Source organism: Eleutherodactylus coqui, chromosome 1 (genome assembly GCF_035609145.1).
Source record: "Eleutherodactylus coqui strain aEleCoq1 chromosome 1, aEleCoq1.hap1, whole genome shotgun sequence".
NCBI lineage: Eukaryota > Metazoa > Chordata > Amphibia > Anura > Eleutherodactylidae > Eleutherodactylus > Eleutherodactylus coqui.
Window position 1 is genome coordinate 216,592,574 of NC_089837.1, and position 18,581 is coordinate 216,611,154.

General features: G+C 45.7%; 1 protein-coding gene across 4 annotated transcripts in view; it reads right to left on the reverse strand.

The window, feature by feature from the left end:
- PTPRK (protein tyrosine phosphatase receptor type K) overlaps positions 1 to 16,351 on the reverse strand; it is a 374,180-nt gene extending 357,829 nt beyond the window's left edge. For 2 of the 4 annotated variants that reach the window (XM_066605533.1, XM_066605532.1), the window contains exon 1: positions 16,073 to 16,350. In XM_066605533.1, the coding sequence (XP_066461630.1) occupies positions 16,073 to 16,151 (79 nt within the window). In that variant the 5' untranslated portion in view covers positions 16,152 to 16,350. Of the gene's footprint in view, positions 1 to 16,072 lie in introns of all 4 variants that reach the window. The other 2 variants (XM_066605531.1, XM_066605534.1) reach the window with 2 other exon arrangements.
- Between the last annotated feature and the right edge of the window lie 2,230 nt (positions 16,352 to 18,581).

Genomic DNA, 18,581 nt, shown 5'->3' on the forward strand with positions numbered 1-18,581 from the left:
ACTCAGAGCGCCCAGCTGTTATACAGCCGAGCGCTGCGAGCGGAGGATGAAGATAAGCAGTTTGGCCCTGCTTGTCTTCCGCATCCAACTGTTCTCTGTTTGGAGCGCCAAGCTGTTATACAGGGAGCTGGATACAGCTGAAACAATAGTATCAGCTGTAACCCGCTGTGAATCCCTGATAAGCCTCATCGTTGACAATGGGCAATGGCTTAACAAAAACTGCACAATGTCAGTGCAGTTAGACAACGATTATCGCTCAAAACAGCGAATTATGAGCGATAGTCATTGTGTCTAAATAGGCCTTTAGAGTTGACAAGGAAGCTTCTCCATAGTTGGCATCTCACTCCTAAACTCCTTGCTGCCATTTCTCCTACTAGTTCAGATGCCCTACGGGTTCCTGTGATGTCAGAGCTCACTTCCCATGTTAGAAACACTTGCAGGTTGGAAGGTACATTAGCAAGTATGCCTGAGAACTATGCAAAATATACTGTTATTGGGGGAAGTAGATAAATTCACCACTTTATTCGACTTGGCATTAACATTACATAAGCTCATTTTTTAGATAGGACCTTATTAGAGATTTTCCATATTTGCAAATGAAACTTTTCTGGGATTTTTTTTTAAATTACATTAACACTTACAAAAAAAACCTTGAGCTCTTTATATGTAAAATGATTCATAAGCGTAGACTATTTAAAATTGTGAAATTGTAAAAATTAGCTCTTGCTCAAAAATTAAAAATGTCAGTTAATTTGCAGTTAATTGCAGTGCGCCTACATATTATGAAGTTCTGTACAAAGATTATTTTACTTTAGTTCCTGGCCCTATGAAGCTCCCAATCTAAAATGTACTCATCCCTTTAAAAAACACCCTTTACAGCAATAAAAGACTAAAGGTCCATTTACAAGGGACGACTGTCGGGCAAACGATGCCCGACACTCGTCCCTGTATCCCCGCGCTGTCACATGGGAGCTAGCAGAGTTGGCTCATTCACGGAGCGGCTAGCAGGGGGCAGGGCAGTGCAGGAGATTTCTCTCCTCTCGCTCCCCTGCCCCTCTCCATCGAGATAACATAGCGGCCGCTATTTAAACTGAATGATGAGTGATGAGTGATAAGGTCATCGTCCATGCAGCAGGAGCATGGGTGCAAGGAAACACAGGGATGATTGTTGGGCATCATTCGACAGACATTCGTCACACGTAAAGGGAACTTAAGATTTTAGGTGGCTTAAAAGATAGTTCTGGGGTCTGCTGTGGAAACGCAACAAAACCGCAAGTACAGTTCCACAGCATTTTTCCTCTACACGTGAACAGGATTCACTTCAACCTGATTCACTTTAATAGTAAGCCTACTGCTGCAGAAAAACCGCAGTGTTTCCACAATGTGTGAATGCACCCTTAGACCACTTTCTCAAGGCACCTGTTTTTTGAGACACGTACAAACATGACGAATGCCAACTGAAGATCGACCTGTGAAAAAAGTTGACCTGCAGTGTTGGATATTTCCAGTTGTCAAGTGAGTCCTTGAAAACATGTTCATGCTAAACAGATTGATCTTGATGGGTGGCCTCATTTTCTATCGATGGGATGCCAATTGGCGATTTGTCATTTTTACTTATGGAGTGTCGTCCAAGACAACTTTTATAGACCAACTACAAACAAATTGGTCACAAAATAGCCATCTGAAGTTAGCAAGTTCATACACCTTGGAAAGAAGACATCTCTGATGGAACTAACCTGAACAAATGGGAAAAAGGAACAATGCTTTATAGCGCCACCTATTGGAAGGTAGTAGAGATGAGCGAGCATACTTGCTAAGGCAAACTACTTGAGCGAGTAGTGCCTTATTCGAGTACCTGCCCGCTCGTCTCTAAAGATTCGGCTGTCGGCAGGGGGCGGCGGGGGGAGAGCAGGGAGATCTCTCTCTCTCACTCCCTCCCCCCGCTCCTCCCTGGCTCACTCCCGCAACTCACCGCTCACCCGCGCCGGCAGCCGAATCTTTAGAGACGAGCGGGCAGGTACTCGAATAAGTCACTAGTCGCTCAAGTAGTTTGCCTTAGCGAGTATGCTCGCTCATCTCTAGAAGGTAGCATTCCTGCTGACACCTATTGTGCTCTCCCTAAGGAGAAACCTTTTACCCCTCCAAACCTACATCATAGTCCTCTCACCTAGCCAACAATTTACTGTACATAGATTATGGCAAAAAATACCCAGTTTGTCTGGACATGGTTAGCTTCTCCTTCTGACTTTGGCTTGGATTCCCAGTCATGTTACAAAGGTCAGATTTTGATTTACAGTAATGCTACCTTCTAATAGGTGGCTTTGTAGTGGCATCATTCCATCTTTCCATTTTCATACAAGTTTCCCATGGGAGAATGCATGGCCTTATAAGTCTCCTCACACGTTCAAGGTGGTCTCCCCAAGAAGAAAAACTTTACACCTGCCGACTAATCGGAACATTTGCTACAGACATCACATCTATTTGCATGCAGATTTTGCCATGGTTTTCATCCGTGAACAGCCAAAACAGCACAAGGAATTATGACATCTCCACGTCAGGAAGTGGTTCTCAAAAAATGATGATCGTCGAAAAATAACTCCATTAAGATTCATACCATAAAAGTAGGACAATGTTCTGTAAAAGATATCAGACTACTCTGTGTGATGTTACTGATATTATGCAGAAACATCTCGCTTTTCCAATAAACTAAGCTTGTTTTCAACAGGAGACAAGATGTGCCAAGGATTAACTTCAAGCTCACTTGTTCACTAGCATCGCCTGGGCACATGTTTCGCCTCGCCAAGAAAATACATTTTTTGGCGCGGTTCATTCCTGTCAAACAAATCTTAAATGCACGCTCTGAAATCTAAATATCTCATATTTCAGGCTTTGCCAAAGACGACTCTCTCAGAGGAGTATTTGGTGCCAGAAAAATGAATAATACCAAAAGTACTGTGAAGAAATTGTGGAGGTCAGTTTCATTGCATAAACTCCGTGTCACGTCTTAATGTGTCAAGGCAGTTTGAAAGGTTTATTTTTGGGTTTGCATTTTTTTCGACAAGTTGCCAGTTTATAGCATCAACACCAGACTGTAGACAGAAATCCAAATGACAGTGTAGTGGGGAGAACCTGGTCACTGTACTAAATGGCCGTGTGCTTTTGAGCCCATCGCAAAATCTGGAAGCACAACTTAGTGGGAGAGGCTGGGCATTCGTAAAATTGGCCATTAATGTAATAAAAACACAGGTTTCTAATGCAGATTTCTTTAATTATCTCAGGATCCACCATGCTTTTTCTTCAATAGGTCACAATACCCGGGCTCTCCCAAAGGTGACGTGATTATTTTTCTTTATCCGCAAATAAAAAAATAAAGTATCTCTACCAGATTCGTACTGTGGTGCCGGGGGCAGAATTCTGTAGCTATTACATTCTAGTGAACCTAATAGCTTTTCTGTCAGCCAATGTTGACTTGCGGAATTTTACAGTTTTTTCCGCAATCACCAGCAGGTGTAGCATAAATTCGGGGGCGTATCCTGCGACTGTTGTTGGCATGAGCCCTAAACGACTTCATTTTCTCAATTTAAGTATTCACAAATTTCCCTCTGGGAACAAGATTTCTCTGGAGGACTGGATACAAACTCCTTCACAGGACTATACTCCATTATCAGCAGTTATAAATGCAGTTTCATGTACCCAACATGAGCAGCTTTATGTGCTTATCTAGATATGCCCCATCAACATTGAATTCTTCTGTTTGGCGTTCTTACGGACCATTTAGACCAGAGGTCCCCAACTCCAGTCCCCAGGAACCACCAACAGGTCATATTTTCAGGATCTCCTATGGTAAGAACACCTGTGGAAATGGCTGAGCCACTGACAATAATTACAATACCTGTGCAATACTGAGGAAATCCTGAAAACATGACCTGTTGGCGGTCCCTGAGGACTGGAGTTGGGGAACCCTGATTTAGACGAGCCGATACCAGAGTTCGCTCAGTGTAAGGAGAATTTGTGTGTTTACCAAGGAGAAGACAAATCCGATCTCATGTAGAAGTACGAGTCCAGGAGAAATACAAAATCACACCAGCCTTGCTGCTGTATCAAATGATTTCTAATTTATTTTAAGGTGTATGTGGTTTATATACCATAAATGACATCACAGGAAAAGTACATACCTCCAAGATTAATAATACATGATGGGGTACAACTAAAATGTTTAACATAAGTTACACCTTTTAAGGTGTAACTATAACATACAATGAAACCGCTATGAATTCAGTGAAAAGGAATGCGAGGGGGGGGGGGGTCTGGGAGACTTATCTTCTGTCTCTTTCCATTCCATTCACTGGTATAGAAAAAGTTTTGTTTAACCCCTTCACTACTTATACTAGCATCATGCTATATCTTTCTAGTCTTCTAATAAAAAATTGCTTCCTCGCTCAAACGAGAAATTGTTCAGGCACTCATATTTACTGTATAAGTAATTTATCGGTATTTAAGCCGAGCGATAAGTTAGCACTTCAACTTTTTTTTTTTTTTTTTTTAGGACTGTAGAAATTGAACAATTGTTTGTTGTTCGATTATGGGCTGCATTTAGACAATTATCATTCACTTTTGCCCGTTTGAATGAGTTTTCAAATAATCGTTCAGTGTAAAAGGGTTTTTAGACATTACTCCTGGCTATACAGTCCAGATAATTCTTTCACTTCTCTCGATATGTTGTTCATCATTACTTATTTTGCAACTTATCAATGTAATTATTTGATGCCATTAATGTCTTCCCTGATTGTCCTTTATAGTTTCTACTAAAAAAACTTTTAATAAAAACTAATAGAGAAAAAAAAACGACTATCAATTTTGGTTGTTCTAGCACAGTTTTATACATTATAGTATATTAACATTACAACACTCCCATTGCTTAAATTTACTGCAATGTCAACTAACTTGACGTCACAGAGACAAGTCATAAGTATTGCTGGTGAGCCCCCCACTGTTCGCTAGAACAAGGGAGCTGCAGCGCTCACCCTGTGCTCCCCTCCGAGGGCTTTGCTGCTTTTTGGCAGCTGTAGACTAACACATAGGAGGTGTATAGCACTTTCTATAGACCTCTATGCGTGCTGTCTGCAGTAGACTCGTTCTAGCGATCAGCGGGAGTCTCAGTTGCAGGACCACCACTGATCAATATTTGACATGTCAAAAGTCACTTGAAAGTGCAGTTATTCTTCAGATACCACTAGGAAGCCCACAATAGTTTACTTGACGTCACTGTGACTTTTGCAGTACTTTGTTCATACAGAGTAGTAGTTGAGCTTAAAAGTTTGCTAAAAACTATGAAATTTATCTAAAATTCTTGTTTTATTTCCAATTTAAGCAAGCTTTCTAAGTTGATTAAAATATGGCATAGAATTACTTCCTAGTTGAATACGGATACTAGGAAAGTGTAATGGATCAAGAGATTAGAACATCCTCATTAATCCTGACACATTCTGATAGTGTTAGAAACCCCTCATACCAGCGCTCCATGGAGATGCTGAGATAACAGATGGAATGCCAACAATTAGGCCGCATTAATGGAATGCAATATGATGCACTCCAGAAAACAGAAAAGAACACAGTCTGGCGGAGGTTATATCCTTACCACTTCCACAGCGTTTAGTTGTTCGACAGCTTTAATGAGGACCAGGATACAGTAGGCTGTCAGACAGCACCAATCATTTGTGCCATTTCTAAACATTTCTTATATCCTGAGGAAACTCCTTAGAGGGCGATCATAAGATGATGGCATATCCTAGTGACACATCGTCAACTTATACGATAAGAACGCCATTTCTAGGCAGACTACAGCAGTTTCTAAACATACCTTAAAGAGTACCTGCACTTTCAGCTAACTTCACATATAGAGACAAGTGAAAAATATTGCTCAATGGGCATCCTGCTGCTGAGACCCCCACTGATCACTAGAATGGAGGGGGCTGCAGCGCTCAACCTCCTCCGCTGTCTTCGTGGTCTTTCAGCTCGTTCCACTGGAAGAAGATGGCCCGCACAAAGGAATATAGAAAGCACTATGCAGTTCTATGAGGCCGACTTCAGCTAACAGAAAAAGCGGCAAAGACAGCCAGGGTCTCTGCAGCCCTGCCGTTCTGGTGATTAGTGGGGGTCTCAGCAGCGGGACTACACCGAGCAATACTTTGACATGTCAAACATCAGCTGAAAATGCAGGTACTCTAAGGGCTCCTGCATACTTGCGTTTTTCTCGCGTGACTGTTGAATTGTAACGCGAAAGTCAATAGGACTTTCTAATGTTAAAAACGCATTCAGTGAAAAATCGCAATGCGTTTTTAATAGAGATGAGCGAACACGTTCGGCTCCGCCCCTTTTTCGCCCGAACACCGAACTTTGCGAACACTTCAGTGTTCGGGCGAAAAAGTTCGGGGGCCGCCGTGGCAGCGCGGGGGGGTGCGGCGGGGAGTGGGGGGGAGAGGGAGAGAGAGAGGGCTCCCCCCTGTTCCCCGCTACTGCCGCCCGCGCCGCCGCGCATCTCCCCGCCCCCCGGCGGCACCCGGACACTTACGCGCGAACACTGCAGTGTTCGGCAAAGCCGGTGTCCGGGTGCGGATGTGTCCGTAACGGACACGTTCGCTCATCCCTAGTTTTTAACATTAGAAAGTCCTATTGCGTTGTGTTAAACGCAGCAAAATTGTGAAAAAAATGCACAAGAAAAACTCAAGTGTGCAGGAGCCCTCACAATATTTAGTTTTTTTTCTCCGTAGAGCGCTCCTAATCCCCTACATAGACAGCAATAAATGATGAAGTTATGTATACCACCTGAAGACACCAATACAGGTAACTTACTGTACAGTGTTTAGACACTGAACCGGTGGCCTAGCCATAGGGGTTGGAGTTGAAACTAGGTCTTAGAATCTAGGGGCCCCAGATTAGCACATCAAGGCTAACCTACTACATGTAGGAAGGGCAAGAATCACTGCTCCGTCTAAAGGGGGAAAAAAGAAAAAGCTGCACCAAGTCAGAATGGCTCTCTGTAAAGACACTCCCTGCTCTTCGCCTGCTGCACCTCCGGTAGAGAAGAGGCATGGTGCAGAATCGGGAGAGGAGGTTCACCACTCATACGGCAAGCCAGGAAGGAATACCTTCACTGTAAGAACCACCTATTATATTAAATTCAATGGGAACTGTGCCTACGCTAATGAACTGGGCCATTGCAATAAGGTCCATAGTGACAGCAGTGCCAGAAATCATCAGGCATTCCAAGCGGCAGACCCCTGCTATCAAGTACTGATCATCTATCCTGAGACTAGGTCATCAACAGAAGAAAGAAAAAATCCCAAGAGTCCTGAACAACCCATTAAAGTCCTGTAAGTTGCAAGGTGAGACTTCCATGCATCAGACTTTTTCCAGGGCATCTCACAGATGCTCAAGCCAATTAAGATATGAGGAATTTGTTGGCCAAGTCATAACCTTGAGTTCTTTGCTGTGTTGCTCAAACCATTCCTGAACACTTTGTAGTGTAGCCAGGTGCGTTATCCTGCTGGAAGGAAACTACTGCCATGAAAGAATATCCCTGTTGTGAAGGGGTCTACCTCGTCTTAAAGTTTAGGTGGGCGGGATATGTCAAAACAACATCCACATGAATGCCATGACCCAATGTTTCCCAGTGGCTTGGTGCCATAGTGCATCCTGATGCCATCTCTTCCTCAGATGGCCATCCACATGATGTGAAAGCAAGCACAATTCCTCCGACCAGGTCATTTTCCTCCATTTCTCCACAGTCCAGGTCTGATGCTTCCTGCAGGCACTTTTTGAAGTGGATGAGGGTCAACATAGGAATACTGATTAATCTGCAGCTCCGCAACAAGCTCCACCGCACTTCTCAAGGGGATAAGCACTGATAAATGTCAGGCATACATCGTTCCACCTCTTTAACATTTAGTATTTCCCCCCTAGTTAAAAAGTTTATTAGTTGTATTACATTGGTGGCAATGGAGCACAGCATACCCCAACTTAGCTGACGGGAGCTGTGACTCCAGCCAGGTCCTGCTCACAGCTACTCCCCTGTAAAAGGAGCTGGCGAATCAGGAGAGAAGGGGCAGGGCAGGGATGAGTTAAGTGCTGTCGCCCTGGGTTACTGTGCAGCGACGGCGGGAGAGAAGGAGGAGAAATGGTAACAGCCATTATTATGGTCTGTCAGGCAGATGCGTTTAGCAAATGAAGAGGACTTGACAGCAGAGGGTCCTGTGGGAGGAGTCTGATGAATCTGGTAAAGAGATGGAAAAGGAGGCTGTGGCCGTAGATCATATTATGAAGACAATATAGTAGCCACTACACATCCCATGGGAACACTGACATAAGTAACAATTTCAAGCATAACTGTTCTGTACTGCGGATGGTCCGCACAGCGAGCCGTTGGACATTCGCAGCACAATTTATTTTTTTTTTAACTACTGCTTTCCTGCGACTTTGTCTGGCGATAATGCGGAATCCGTGACATTTCCGCAACGTCATTGCGCCACAGATCAAACGGCTTCCATTGACTTCAATAGAAGCTGTCCATATTGATTCCATGAAAAACAAATAGAGCATACTGCGATTTTCCCTCCGCTTGCTATGGGCGCTATTTGCTGCAGATCCGCAGTGCGGATGCCCGCCGTGGATTCCACAGCAAAAATCCAGCCACGAGCCCTTAAACACGCTCACCAGGAATATTTCATTTCTTCCTCTGTCTTCTGACTCCGTGCATCCAGCAATAGCTTCCAACCACCCATGCTTCCCCACAGCAGCATGGTGCTAATTGTATGAATCAGATGCCTCTTTAGGACTCCACTGACGTGTGTCATCAGCTGGGACCTATTGTAAACCATCAGAAATCAGGAGGGCACAAGATAGTCCTGTGATGCAGAAAGTCCACCAGTGCCCCCTTCATAATGTCCAAATCTTGCTTCAACTCCGGCTAACATGGCTTCCAACACCAAACATCAATTCTAGCCGCTTTTCTTAACACAAATATTTTGATTGGGGAACAGAGACCATAGTCAGAGATTATATGAGCCTTGTAGTAGGAACAAAGATATCCTCACTTGTCACTCCATGAAACAGTAAACATGGAGAACATTAATTTGTGACTGAGAGGTGGTGATGGTGGGGTAGGGGTGGGGTGGTGGGGGCAAATTACCGAGGCATTGGAAAGAAAAAAGCCCAGTTACAAGATAGCAGCATTACACTGGAAAGGCGCCAGCATAACTGGAAGAGCTCAAGCTTCCTACAAAACTATCAGTGGGTCCTTCTACGGAGTATCAATTGGTTACAATTGTGTGCTGACTAGTAAAAGACGAGGAATCCATTCAGTCTGCTTATAGGTGTATTCTCAGACATTGATGGTATATCCACAGTCTGATAGAGGGTCTCAGAGGCGTCTACCTCAAGAAGTGACCCTCCCCCTTCTCCCCCCAATACACACGCTTTCCCTCCTGCTGCTCTCAGGTGGCCAGGTTGTAGAGTAACAGCCGAGCAGACTGTTCTACACCTTTTCCATAAGTCCTATAAAAGCGAATGGGAATTGTGTGAATATAGCATCTGAGAAACTCGCTGTATATGTAACCCCCATTCACTTCTATGGGAGTAATGAAAACAGAACAGTAAGCTTAGCTGTCTCCATAAAGACTAGAAGACTCTACAGCAGCTCATCTTTTGGGACTACTCAGGCATTTATGGTATATCCCATTGGGTGAGGGGTGGTCAGGTAACTCCCGTTCACTATTATCTATGTCGCATACTGTAACCACTTTGTGACTGCAATACGCCTTTTTACATGGGCTTTAAACCTGCGCATTCATCTTTGTAAAGCAGTGGCTTGGCTGACTACTGACAGCTAGGCTCCTGCCCTAACTAGAAGAGGAGAAACCTCAGGATTCTGACAGCTCAACCCTTTACATGCCATAATCAATATTAACTGTAGAATGGGGAAGTGTGTGCCATCACCCAGTAATGCAATCACAAAGTACTAATGGGGTCCCATGGTAACTGGAAGCCTGGCAAAGGCCTCCATGTAACTGTTAAAGCCCGCCTCCGGCAGAGTCTTAAAGGTTACCGTCATACGCTTAGTCGAATACATAAAACTGGGGGATGAAAAAAATAGAGTCGAATAGAAATATCAACTTGTTTTTCTAAACCAGCCTGTAGTAGTAGGTATTACCAGGGTCGTAACAATTCAGACTGTGAAAAGATTTGGTTATTTATTACACATGGTGAAAGCTGTAAAGTTAATTTTTAAAAAGTAATGCAAAATTTGCTATTTTTCTTTTGTTCGCCTTCCAAAAAAAATGAAATAAAAAGCAATTGAGAAGTCATATGTACCTCAAAACCAATAAAAACTACAACTCTAACTGCAAAAAACAAGACTATACATAACTTTGCTGCCACAAAAATAAAAATGTTATGGCCCTTAGGCCAAATGCACACGGGCAGAAATTCCGCATGGAATTTCCACCGTTGCACGCTGCCATAGGACTGCATTGGTTTATGCACTCCTGTGCAGACCACTTCAATTTTGAGCGTGGAAAACAAAAATCACGGTATGTCCTATTTCAGTGAGCGCCTCGCAGAGGCTGACAAGCCGGCTCTGCACTGCGCATCGGGGCTGTGCACCAGCCGACACATCCAGAGCAAAGACACCAGACAGGTAAGCCGCGGGGCACTGCATGGGGCAGGGGGCTGCATCCCGCTGTGAGGATCTCGCAGTCAGAATCCGACCCGGCCGTCTGCATTCGGCCTTAGAATGGAACGATGCAGATTCAATCGGTTTTCTTTAAAAACATGTTTTCATTGTGCAAGTGTAGTAAAAATAAAATAGAATTTATTTTTGCTATTTTTGCAAATGAAAACATGTTTTTAAAGAAAAACAAAATCTGGTATCACAGTAGTGTTGATCCAAATAAGAACATTATATTAATTTTTGCTGAATTGTGGACGCTGTAAATGCAAGAAAACAATAGACATTTTTTCCCCCATCTGCCCCCCAAAAATAAATAAAAATTTAACTCATCCCAAAAAAAACAAGCCTTTGTACAACTATACCTATGAGTTACAGCTCTTGTGATGCAATGAGGAATATGGCTTGGTCCTTAAGACACACACTTAAGGGTTAATAGAGAGCGCAGCAGCACTCTACTTGGCTGGATGCAAGAGCAGCTAGCCCTCTACTGAAGTGTATAGAGACTGCATGAGAGTCAGTGAGTAGTCCCCTGTGCCTTCCTATGACCAGTCTCAGTCAGGCTGATTTATGGTATGTCAATATGGATATGTTAAGTCATTTGCAGCTTTGTGAAAAGCTGCTCAGTCTAAACACTTTGTACAATCCTAATCGGATTCTAAAGTTGTAATACAGAATCCCTGATCCTAAGACAGCGGTAAAGAGCTGTACAGGACAAACGTGGACCCCATTGCAGATATGTCATAGGAAAGCCATCCAGAACTAGTCAGACTACCTATATTAGTCATACATGTAACCATAATAGATGTACAGTATATCAGATGCTAAGCCACTTAGCACAACTCCCACCCTCATCTTCATCATGGACAAGAAGCCAAAAATAACCTTTCCCATTATCACAAAGGCAAACTGTACAAATAATTGCTTTTGAAGCCTGTGGTTTTTCAAATAGGAATATAGTCTCTGTAGAACGGCACACAGATTACTATTTGTCACAGACACAAGCCATAGCGGACGATAACTGCGACAGATCAAGTTCTAGAAGACTCCAAGTGTACATATAGCAATCATCTGCAATAAAAGAGTGAAAATACACAAAGTTGCCATTTTATTCCTGATATATGTGATTGTCAAAAGGGACAGCAGGTAATTCTGCTGATTAGCAAGATCCGTGCTCAAAAGAAAAATCAATGAAAACTTCAGCTCTGCTACATATGTAGATGGAAGAGGTAGGAGAAAGAAAATTACAGGCTTTGCAATTCAGATTTGACAGTCTGTGCTAGCAGATCTGCTCCTGGCAATAGGCAACAGCGCTCTTGCTCAAACTTTCAATTAACTAGCGAACACTTGTCCGAGCTCAATAAAGCCACACAAGCTCTGTGCAGACATCAATACTACACTTCACAGCCTCAACATCCAGAGCAATCAGCTTGTAGGATACGCAGAAAGGACGCAGCATATTCAGAATATCGATCACATCCACAGCGAGGAGGAGAGGATCAGAACCGGAAGCAGGAGAGATACAGAAATATACTCATGTCACCAGGAAGAGCAGATCACAACATTGTAGACCATTACAAGCAGATCAGAGACAAACGATACAATTTAGGTGTGTTTTTACTGCATGTATCTATATGCATATGTTGTTGTTTATTTATAATGAAAACAAAGGTTTGGTACGGTCTTAGCCAGTAGAGCAAAATGTGATTGTTCCCAGCAAGAGAAACCACGTAATCTTGTAGATATGATACCTTTTAATGGCTAATAAACATACATGATGTTATAGCGAGCTTCCGAACCAACGCAGGGTTCTTCTTCAGGCTTAAATGGAACAGATGTGAAGAGGCGTGAATATTTATATCATGTCATAATTGATGTCATATCATGTCATAAGTCATATATCATGCCTTGTCATAAGTATGTATGTTATAAGTGTGTATAAATATCCATGCCTCTTCAGATCCAATCCATTTAAGCCTGAAGAAGAACCCCGAGTTGGTTCGGAAGCTCGCTGTAACATCATGTATTTTTGTTAGCCATTAAAAGGTACCATATCTACAAGATTACTTGGTTTCTCTTGCTGGGAACAATCAAATGGGTTTTTTTTTTTAGATACACGCAGCACATACAGATGCAAAACTCACATTGTTCTCTTGTACCCTTACCCTAATTTCACAGGAGTAAGTGCAATATCTGGCCATGAAACTCGCCAATATCGCCATGGATGGGAGGTATCAAAACCGCCTCAGGTCACTTAGGGGAAGTTGCAATCCTCTGAGGGAGCTGACAGCAACAGAAGAGGATCGCGGTGGAGGGGGGGGGGGAAGACGACTCACTCACTCATGTGTACGACCCCATTCCCCGATTATCAGAATAGGGTTCATATTCATGCGAGATTTGTGCGTCTTGCGCAAACCTTGTGCAAGAATCTCTGCTGTGTGACACCAGCCATAGGCTGCATTTATAGCCGGACGGACCCCATTATAGTCAGTGGGGTCCATTGGGCACCGTTCGGGTCCAGCACTTTATCTGTCATTCAGCTTCTAGGATGGAGCAACAGAAATACTTAACGCTACTGTGAACCTACCCATAACTGTAGTCCAAGGCTTCCTACATACATACGCTTTTCGTCTTTTTTTTACCATTACACACACTGTTTAGAGGACTTTTTGGGTTTTATAACTTTTTATAGAGTAGCCTATGCAAAAATCAATTGGAAAAGCCAAATCTAAAGCCTGCTCTATTAGAAAAGAAAAAAACAAGAGAAAAAAAAAAAATAAAACCACACAAAACTAGAACTGCACAAGCTTTATGAAAAAAAAAAAATTATGTAGAATTTTTTTCTTCTTCTAAACCCCCTCAAAGCACTATGTGTAGAATGTTTCATATGTGTTTTTGGACGTACAGCCAACATTCATCCACAGCATTTCCTGCAGTAAAACATGCTTGCAAAAACACCATTATAAAAAAGAAAGTTGCCTTTTTTTTTTAGGGGGGGGGGGGGGGACTGCACATCGATCCATGGGCACATTTTGGCTGCAAATTACGCCATGCTAAAAGCCCATTGAGTTACATTGGGCTATTTCGACCTGTGTACTATGTCTGTGAAAACCTAAAACGCAGCATGTCCCATTTTAGCGTGCATTTCCCCCACCATTGAAGCTATGGGTGCATAAAATACAGTGTCAATATGCATATTACATAAAATAAGCGCAGCCAAAATACGCTGGTGTGAGCGAGCCCTATACAAGTCATTCTGCTTACGAGCAACGTTCTCAATGAAAAATGCTAATTTCCCCCATAATTCCATCTGTCTTCATTAGCATATTAGCATAATAATGACTTGATCATTAGACACTACGGAGCAGAACTCCAATCCCCCAGAAATCCCAGATAAGTAATGCACAATTTCTGCAGCGCCCGGAAACCAATTAATGCCCTCCATTCTTAGGGATGTAACCTCCCTGCCTTATTGTGGCGGCCGCTGCTCACAGGGAAGCGGGCTCCTTTGTTGCAGCAGTTTAGAGCACTCTCGGCATGGAGGCAGTGTGCGCACACAAACCGCAGCCGCTCTCCCAGACCCACAGTTTGGGTTTTTTAAATAGTGCTTGAAGGAAGATGTGAGCTCGCTGCTAATCGAACGTTTCAGCTGAGCTATAAGTTTTCCGTCGACTTTTTGATCACTACAGGGGAATTTTCAGAGAGAAGCAATTATTATAAAATTGCCAACTCACCTACTTGGCTGCCTGTAAACTGCCAGCCATCACTAATGTCAGGGTAAGATATTCCAGGCGCCGCTGAATGACAAGGAGTCACAGTGTGGGCTCATCACCCTGATGCATTAAAGAGTTTACCAAGCCGACGGCAGGGCCACTAATGCAACAGGTAAGGCTAGCAGCAGCTCACTGCAACGTGATCCTACAGCGGTGGGGGAGGGGGCCGAGAGCTCTCCATACTTCCTGCATAGTCTGAAGGATGAGGGGGGAGATGGAAACAACTTGTAGATCACACAGCCTGACTTGTCATCTCACTGGTCCCCCAATGACAGCACATACAAAGCTGCTTCCCCCACTGGAGCCTTCATGTGGGGTGGAGGATGCCCACGCGCTACAGACCCCGCAGCCTCCAGGAGGGGAATGTACAGGCACGATACCCGCGCGCCACATACCCCGCAGCCTCCGGGTGGAGGCTACACAGGCACTCTATACCCCGCAGCCTCCGGGTGGAGGCTACACAGGCACTCTATACCCCGCAGCCTCCGGGTGGAGGCTACACAGGCACTCTATACCCCGCAGCCTCCGGGTGGAGGCTACACAGGCACTCTATACCCCGCAGCCTCCGGGTGGAGGCTACACAGGCACTCTATACCCCGCAGCCTCCGGGTGGAGGCTACACAGGCACTCTATACCCCGCAGCCTCCGGGTGGAGGCTACACAGGCACTCTATACCCCGCAGCCTCCAGGTGGAGGCTACACAGGCACTCTATACCCCGCAGCCTCCAGGTGGAGGCTACACAGGCACTCTATACCCCGCAGCCTCCAGGTGGAGGCTACACAGGCACTCTATACCCCGCAGCCTCCAGGTGGAGGCTACACAGGCACTCTATACCCCACAGCCTCCAGGTGGAGGCTACACAGGCACTCTATACCCCACAGCCTCCAGGTGGAGGCTACACAGGCACTCTATACCCCACAGCCTCCAGGTGGAGGCTACACAGGCACTCTATACCCCACAGCCTCCAGGTGGAGGCTACACAGGCACTCTATACCCCACAGCCTCCAGGTGGAGGCTACACAGGCACTCTATACCCCACAGCCTCCAGGTGGAGGCTACACAGGCACTCTATACCCCACAGCCTCCAGGTGGAGGCTACACAGGCACTCTATACCCCACAGCCTCCAGGTGGAGGCTACACAGGCACTCTATACCCCACAGCCTCCAGGTGGAGGATACACAGGCACTCTATACCCCACAGCCTCCATGAAGAGGATACACAGGCACTCTATACCCCACAGCCTCCATGAAGAGGATACACAGGCACTCTATACCCCACAGCCTCCAGGAAGAGGATACACAGGCACTATATACCCCACAGCCTCCAGGAAGAGGATACACAGGCACTATATACCCCGCAGTCCCCGGGTGAAAGATACACACGCACTATATACCCCGCAGCCTCCAGGCATGTCGGCAGCTCGGCGGACGGACACAGCCTCGGGGCGGCTGGTAAGTGCGGCTATCAGGACGCAGCGCCCCGGGTAACTCTCGCTATAAAGTTAGTGCAAGCAGCGAGGACCCCGGCCGGCAGGACTGCGGGAAGTTTCCTCTCCTCGGGCTCCGTGCACTCACCTGCTGACAACGGTCCGCGGAGGGACGCGAGCACCGGGGCGCCGAGCAGCAGTAGTCCCAGGTACACGGCGCCGGCCATCTCCACCTAAGTTTCAGGTCCAGCTACACACTACTAATCCTCGGGCTGCGAATCACATGAGGGGCTCGGCAGTCCGCTCTCCGGAAGCCGCTCCGCAGTCAGGGCTCTCCATGCTCGGCGGCTCCTAGCACTCCCTTGTCCAGAGTTACTTTCAGGGGCTCGGCTGGGGGAAGAGGAGGAGGAGGAGGCAGCCTGACGTCACCCGCTAGACCAAAACTAACCCCGCTCGGGAATGTGGGTTCCCTGGGGACGAGCACAGCGCCTCCTACTGGAGAGAAAAGTGCAAGGAAGAGTATCCGGCGGAGCTCGGAGCGGTGGATGCAGTTACTGCCGGGGAGCGCTGCTCTCCGCCAGTGATATGCCTACCTGCAGGGGAGGAGGAGGGGGGAGCTGCTGGAGGCGGAGAGCGACCGGACTGCAGGTAGAGGAGCGCTAGCGGGTGACCCCAGGGCTGCCCGGGTACAGGCGGCCGGACTGAGTGCACACCCCAGGGGCAGTATACATGGTCATCTCTGAGAACTGCCCAGTATATGTAATGGCCCCTATACATCTAGATGCCACACAGGATGGCACGGCGGTGGCATGCAGAGGGGGCACACTTTTACAAAAATATAACTTTTCCATCACTTAAAGCAATATTACTCTTCAGGCTTCTTGTTTTGCAACAACGCTCACCGGAGAATAGGTGCAAATGGCAAGGGAACATTTTTTTTTTCTTTACCTTTGAAACTTCATGCAAGCTTGTGAAAAATAGCGTGCAGATCGGTCCTGCCCCATCTTATTCGCACACAGTACGAACCGTTTCGTCCCATTATCCAGCCGTGATTTTTCCAGCCACGTAACGGGATTAAATCACGCCATCTGTTTAAGCCCTTAAAGTGATAGTACTTCTCATCACTTGGCATCCATCTCATTCTGTTCCTCCTTAGTTCCTCCTGGCAGAAGTAAGGCTATCACTTCTTCACATTAACTATCATCATCTCTTATCATTAGTGCAGCATAGCTGCTAAATACATAGCCCCCGACCGGAAATGTCCCATAGGAGCAGCAGTCCTACTTGCAGAACCCCCTGTATATACAGTCCTGGCCTGACAGCTGCGGCAGGAGTTCGCGATCTTCTCCCACTGTTTTCAATGAGGTCGGCGCTGCAAAAAGAACGGAATGCTGTGATGTGTTTCCCGCATCGCAACGCGCTGCCGTGCAAGAAAACATCGCAAATGTGAATGACCTCATTTAAAAGAATGGGTCTCGTATTTGTGTGTCTCGCAACACTCAAATCTCGCCCGATTTTCTTGCCAGTGTGAAGGTGACCTAAGGAGGTGTGTGAGTGGTATTTATCAGTAGCTTGCACCTGTAATAATAATCTTTATTTGTATAGCGCCAATATATTCCGCAGCGCTTGTGTGGTGGCTCCTCCGTTTAGCAGTCTGGCTGTCTGTATGTTGAGGGATGTGGTGTATTTACTGCCCTCCTGTATTAGGCCACTTTCACATTGGCTGTTTTTTACTGCAGTTACCGTGGCATCCTGAGCCCCACGCTAATCACGGTACAACACTCCCATTGATTTCAATGGGCCTCAAAGACCTGCACCCTATTTTTCTGTGTTTTTTTTTAACACCCCTCATCACCCATCACAATGATGGGGTACATTAAAAAGCGCTGTAAAACGCTGTACCATGCATTCCAAAACGCAGCTTGAAATCGCGATAAAATGCTGCGGTTTTGAGCGGCGTTTACCTGAACGCATGTGGGAGAGTGGCCTTAGTATATCAGTAAGTACGCGGCCGCGTTCTGTGATTTATTTATTTTTTCTTTTTACTTACAGAACAAGTTCAAAATCCAGAGGTCGTCACACCTCACATCACTGCCGACTTCATTCCGGCATTACACCTTTCTCAAATCATATTGCTTTATGCTAATCTGGACTGCTGCTCTTGGGTGCGCCATACTTAGGGCTAATGCCCACAGCAGTGACGGACTCCGCCAATGGAATATCGCAGCGGAGTACGTCACGGCACACCCCCCAAAGGCTCCATACTCACCTCCCGGATCTGCTGTGCACGTCCCGCCTGACGCGCATGCGCAGTACAGCACATGACGCAGGCCAGCAGTGGGGACGTGTAATCACGCGGTACTTCCGTTGTGCTGTCAGCGTAAGTATAGCATCACGGCCGATTTCCATTGACTACAATGAAAGCCAGTGGTGCGTTTTCACGGGGCACATAGAACATTTCGCGGTTTATTTCACGCTGTGACATTCTGCAGCGTGAACATTGAGCTATTAGGTTAAATAGAACCTAATAGCTGTGGCGTAACGCCGCAGATTTCCACTGCATGAAACGCGGCGGAAATCCGTCCGTGAGCATTAGCCCCTAAGTTGCATTTACACACACAGATGAACACTTACAATTTGTCACAAACTGACAGTTT